This window comes from Sciurus vulgaris, assembly GCF_902686455.1.
Source record: "Sciurus vulgaris genome assembly, chromosome: 5".
Taxonomy (NCBI): Eukaryota; Metazoa; Chordata; class Mammalia; order Rodentia; family Sciuridae; genus Sciurus; species Sciurus vulgaris.
The window spans coordinates 11,314,154-11,320,538 of NC_136465.1; the positions used below are offsets into that span (position 1 = coordinate 11,314,154).

Below are 6,385 nucleotides of genomic sequence, written 5' to 3' on the forward strand. Positions count from 1 at the left end.
AAAATAAAAACTGTATGACAAGAGAATATCAGAATGAGATAGACAATCAGCTACGCCAAAGATTATCGTCTTCAGGTGCATGCCTGTGAAGACGTGTATAGGTCAAGAATTTCAACACAGGCTGTTAAATGTCCTAGAAGGGCCTATATGGGTCAAAAGACAGTAATAGTACATGGTTGAGTGTTAAGTTCTCTTAGCTCTGTAATTTACTCTAATAAAAATAAGTAAAGATTTATCTTAAAATTCAGGTCTCTATTAAGTTCAACATCTCAAACAACCTCAGTAGTAATAATGTTTCTTTCTGAGACATCTTTGGGAACTAGAGTATAATCAACAGCAGTTTCTAATCCCGTCCAATCATTTTATGTCTAAACACACAGGAACCCAGAGGAGTATTATCCAGAATGACATACACTAGTTTGTAGTAGAGCTAGGGAAAAAGCCCAAATCTCCTGATTTTTGTTTTATACAGCTATATATCAGGAATCTAGTACAAAGGCTGCCAAGTAAGTAAAGGTACGACTGCCAAAAATATTTCTCAATTATCAAGCTTTTCACCCATTTTCTTCCCTTTTCAAAATCTAGTAACGGTAATATTGAGATTCCTTATTAAATTAAGTATACTTATTAAATTAAGTATTCAGAACCTACTATGTGCCCAGCATTGTTCTAGGCACAGCAGTTTACACAGGACATTCTGCACGGCAATAGGTTTACAGTGTAGAGATGTGGGGTATGAAATATATCTATGTAACAAAAGTCCAGAAAGGAAAATTTTAATTTACAAAAGAGGTAATTAAATAAAAGAGTTGTGGGCATAATTTGAAGAATAAGTAGGATTATGGTAAGAAAAGAACTATAGGATGACATTACGCATAACAAGCTGGGAATGGCAAAAACAAAGAACAAGACATAAGAGTATATAGGACTTGCTTGATGAACAGTAGCTATTTAGTTCAACTGGCAGCCATGTGAGGAGCCATAATGAAGAAATGTTGCACATTCTAGGCTATAATGTTCAAATCTAGTTTTAATTCAGTGAATATGGTGATCCACTGAAGATTTTGGGGGGTGGGGAAGGTAAAACTGGGACTGCATTTAAGAATGACTTAGGACAAACAAAAAGGGAATCATTTAGAAAGTTACTGAAATCTAGATGAGATAACATGAGACTGAACAAAGGTAAAAGCAGGTATGAAAAGCATTATGGAAGGAAAAATGGTATGTCCTGCAACTGACTGCAGAAGAGGAGAGACAGAAAATGTGGAGCCTGATGGGAAAGAAATTAAAATATAAAGATACAGATACAGGCAATCTAAGCTAAATCCCAATCTAGATATGACCTATTTATAGTCTAAGGGGCAAAAACATTAAAAACCTATTATACTTCAGAAAAGCAAAACCTTCCAGTAATATAAACATAAAAACTATATGCAAACTACAGTTATGAAAAAATACTCAAAATTAAAGCAGTGTAATTTGAAAACTGCATGCTCTTTATACATAATATACTTGCAAAGATATACATACATGAGCCATGTTTTTACTAAAATATACATAGCAAGTCTTGGTCTTGGCATTTTAAGAGGCTAGGAATGCACAGCATAGTAGTAATATTTAACAACCTCAGAAAATTATTTGTTGATCAGTAGCAAAATGCAGGTCCGAAGTGTTAGCAAACAAGAACTACAACTGATCCATTATGTAATCACAAACTATCAACTGGCTCAGTTAGGTAACTGATGTTCAGAGTTTGGAAAATCAACTTCTTCTGATTACATAAAATCCATAGGGTTTTTCTGCCTAATGGTTAATAAACTGAACTTCTCAAGAGTGGAATTTACACTCTAGACACTGTGGATCCTCAGTGCTCAGCACTCAGGAGACTTTTGATAAAGGGAATAAACAGAATTCATCCAAGGAATGTTTTCCAAGTATACAGCACTTTCATAACTTGGTGAGTATTACACAACAGCAAAGAACTAAAATCCAATATGTAAGTGCCTACTATTCAACAGGTAAAGGGAGTTACAAAATGAACAATACATGACTCCTCCCTTGAATTTAGGATTTCTTTCTCCTAACAAGTCAAACACCACAGGCTTCAACAGAAAACCTTGACTCACAATACTTGTTTGACCATCAGTGAAATCTCTTAACTTCTTTAAGCATCTGGTTTCTCATCTGAAAAAATGGCGAGGATACAACAGAAAAGAAAAATGGAAGAACTCTGTAAAATATAATGAGTATCATTTATGCCAGTTGGCTTTCTACATTATTTGCCAAACTGTGATCAGACACTTCATGAGGAATGATACTGACATAAGCAAATACAAGCATTTGGCTGGCTGAACACAAAGCCACCATCCCACCACCACCTGGAAAAATCCTCAAAACAAACAGAACTCCACAGTTGTAGGCTAGAACTATGAGTTTAATATAAGGACAATATAATCTAGAGAAAGACAAATTTTCACTAAACAAGTTTTTAAAAATCAAAAATATATAATTTCTCTGATTACTGTTCAGAAAATTCCTACTATAATTCAAGACAATACTATTAAAACACAAACTTTAAATAGTATTTCTGAAAAATGAAGCAATGTAACTACTATGTTGGAAATAATGCCTCCACCACCTCAGACTACCTCAAACATTCACTGAAACAGTTTCAAAATTTTAGATCAATCTTTGAAATAAATTAACAAAATTTGGGGGGGGGGGTAAATTAGTCTTAAGTTCTTCAAATGATCATTTCCTAACTGCCCAAGAAAACAGTAAATTTTCCAGAAGACAAGCTATCTATTCCCATCATTATTTCCTTAACCACCTAAAAGAATCCTTACAAGAATGAATAATTTGAACCAGCATTTCATCACAGAACAGCCAATCAATACCACACTCCCAAAGTGCAAAAGTTCAAAAGAACCTAAAAATCTTCCCATAAAAATAAAAGGTGTTATCAAGAATGTTTCTGAGTTAAGTTTGATAGCACCTATTCCATTTCATTATCCAAAGATGACACACAAACATGAAAAAACCACTACCATTTATTTGTTATGTGGAATTTATATGACAAGAATTTCTTTATCCTATGATCTTCAGAGCTTTCTTATAACAGTTTTGTATATATGTCATCATTTACTGCTTTCATTTCAAATGAGGATAAAAATAATTTTAAAAAGGCATAAATAAAAAAGACTATCTTCAAGAAAGGTGACTTTTAAAACTTTTTTTTTTTTTCATTTCTTGGGCAGTAAACACAAAATGTTCTTAAACTACAACAGGCTCAGGTTCAAATCCTTCGGTAATCAAGATTCTTAAGAGTCTATACTCAAGTTGTGCATTATTAAACACTTTCTTACCTTCTGCTACATCATCATCAACTGCTCCTTTCACCTGAGAAAAACACCACTGAATATCATTCCCTCCTCCAGCTCCTGGAAAAAGAAAACATACCAATTAAAACTGAGTTCTGTTCATGTTTACTCTCGTAAACACAGAGATAGTATCCATGGTTGGCATGATCCTAACAGCCTAGTACTGCCCACACACACAACCACCACCAAGCACACCAATTTGGAAAAGCTAGCCCCCAACAGTTCGAAGTGCATTAAAAACAAGATGCCAAGTATGAAATGTTTAAAGGCGTACATTCTATTGTTATTGTACATATGTTCAACAAAACTTCTCTTCCATTTTCCCTTCTCCTTGAATACAGAGGAGTCTTACATTCAAGCAAGTCCTACCAGAAAAAAGTAAATACCAAAGTTAGAGGTTTTCTTTAAATGTACAAAAAGCCTGCAGAAGCATTATTTTAAAGTTAAAATACCATGAAACATAGAACGAAGAGAAAACTTCGGAAACATTACTGCCCTGTTGTAGAGTAATGATTCATATGAACCCTATCGCCCAAAACCTGCACACAGCAAACACAACACCCATTTCTTTGCATTCATTACCAGCAAATCACTGGCTCCAGAGAGAGGAAAAGGAACAGAAATGAATGCTGAAGAGACTGTCAAAGGAAACTTGTTCTGCTTCCCTCCACTTCATCACTCAGAATCCAAAGGACCTGGCAAAGAATTCATTTTGCTAATTTGTCATCATCTTGTGCAAAACAATTTTAACCTCATTTTGTTATTCAACAAGGTCAAAAAGTAACTTGTTTATAGCAAACTGTAAGTCAATTCAACATGTTAACTTTCGTAAAGGTTCCTTTATCTATCTAAATACTACAAAAAGCACAGAAAGTTGGGTGTTACCCGTTTCACTATAAGTACTATAGAGATAATGGTGAAAATGTCCTGGATCCATGGAGGATGAAACTGAACTAAATCTGAAATTGATTCAACTAGTTAAAGGAAGATACTGGCCACACCAAAATGTACAAAAATAATCCTGAAAGCGATTACCTCTTCCTTCAACCTCATTCCTTGCTAACTATTTCCAACCTGGTTTTCTCTACCCGATTTTTTTTTTTTTTTAACTTGGTTTAACGAAATCTCTCCTTTAGGCTATTTATATCACTGAACTCCACAACTATTTTAACTAACTGTACGAAACCCTTTTGGGAAAAGGACATCTGCACAAAAGCAAAGATGCAAAACGTAAAGTTTAAATTACGTCCTTCATCCAACTTGCTGTATGTTAAAGGCCTTGCACTCTCTGGTCGTAAAGGATAAGAGGAAAAAAAAAAAAAAAAAAAAAAGGGAAGATGGTTCGCAAAAACAACAACAAAAACAAAAATTCAAGATTGTAACACCCTTAATATAGACGAACCCACAGTGGGAGGAAAATACGTGCATGCCTCCATTGTATTTTAACTTGTAAAGCGGTCTTCCTTCTCAGTGCAAAATATATTTGTGTATACACCCAAGGAGGCTTGCAGCAGGGGGAAAAATAGGAATTATACGAAGGAAGAGCCGCAAAAAGAGCTGGGGGCAGGGTGGCAGAGGATACGCCGGGCTCCCAAGCAGTGGGGACAAATCTGCACGCCCCACCCACGCCTCACCCCACCGCTGCCGGCACACACCCCACCCCCACCCACGCCCCTGCCAAGGTTCCAACCCTCGTTTTCAAAGCCGTTCCCACCTCCCGGCGACCGGCGCCTCCCCGCCCCCACCCCACCCGGCCAATTCCCCGAAATCTGAGGGGCGCCGCTGGCCCCGCGAGAGGCGCAGCGGTCGCTAGGGGGTGATGGAGGGAGGAGGGAGGAAGCGGCGCCCTGTCAGCGGGCGAGGGCGATTTCTCCTTTACCTGCCATGTTGCACAGCAAATGGTGACCCTGCTGAGTTGCTCCGGGTCTCCGCTTCCTGAACTCACCCCCCTCACCTGGGGATGGGGGGGTAGAGAGGGCGGATGGCGGCGGATGGCACCTGTGGGGGGAGGGGGCGGGGGCCGGGGGGGAAGGAAGGAGGGGCGGGCAAACCAGCCAGCAGGATGGTGGGTTTCACTCTGGGGCTTCCCCGTTCGTGCTCCTTCTCCCGCAGCGGCGGAGGCTACGACAGCGACGGCGGCGGCGGCAGCGGCAGGCGACTCCACTTTCAAAATGGCGCCGGCTGGCCTGGCCAGTGACGTCACCCGGAGGCGGAGCCGCAGGCTGGGCGGAGGGGGCGGGGAGCGGCCGCGCGGGCTCCAGGCCACGCCCCCTTCCTGCCGCGCTCTGGATCCGCCCCCTACATGCCCGCCTCCGGGCCTGCGCCGCACCCTGGCCTGCGAGGCTGCTGCTCGGTGTCTTTGCGCTTCCTGCTCTGCGCTCTCTGCTGGAGTCCGTCCGCAGCTGGTCTGCACCTCCGCACGCTCTCCCAAGACCTCGCGCAGTGCCGGGACCGGGAGCGGCCCCCGCTGTGCAGTTAACGTGCTCGCCCGCAGTCTCCGTGGGACCCTGGGTCTTTAGAGAGTACCCGTATTGCTACTTGAGAAAGTGACGCTGTGGGTGAGCCCCAGGCCACTGCAAAAAGGGACTGTGGTGCAGACTCGCTGCCCGGCCAAGGTGAAAGTTCACAGAACTTAAAGGACATAGCTGGCCTGATTCCATCTGGGTGAATTAAATTACCTTCCATGGGCCCCGGGAATCAAAGCGAGAGTCTCTGGCAACTGCAAGCAACAAGAATGGCTCCTCAGAGAAAACTGGGTTTGTTATGAGCAGTATCTGAGAAGTGGCCCAGGTCTGTCCAACTGAAAGTGGTAAAATCAGTGATTAAGACCTGGGCCCTGAAGCGAGGCTGCTAATTGCTGACTCCAGGCCGTGTGAGATAACAATCCTATTGTTTTGAAGATGAAATGACTTAATTTGAGTACACGATAAAAGCCGACATTACTAGATTTGTACTCAAAGGATCTGCAATAGCATTAAGAGCTAAAAGAAAAAGTAAAACAGATT

At 40.9% G+C, this 6,385-nt stretch overlaps 1 protein-coding gene across 3 annotated transcripts in view; it reads right to left on the reverse strand.

Moving 5' to 3' along the window:
- The window catches only part of PPP2R2A (protein phosphatase 2 regulatory subunit Balpha), a 61,191-nt gene extending 55,623 nt beyond the window's left edge, over window positions 1-5,568 (reverse strand). For all 3 annotated transcript variants that reach the window (XM_079139035.1, XM_079139034.1, XM_079139037.1), the window contains exons 1-2: window positions 5,260-5,568; window positions 3,366-3,440 (exon numbers count right to left, since the gene is read on the reverse strand). In XM_079139035.1, coding sequence (XP_078995161.1) covers window positions 3,366-3,440; window positions 5,260-5,266 — 82 coding nt within the window. In that variant the 5' untranslated portion in view covers window positions 5,267-5,568. The remainder of the gene's footprint in view (window positions 1-3,365; window positions 3,441-5,259) is intronic.
- Between the last annotated feature and the right edge of the window lie 817 nt (window positions 5,569-6,385).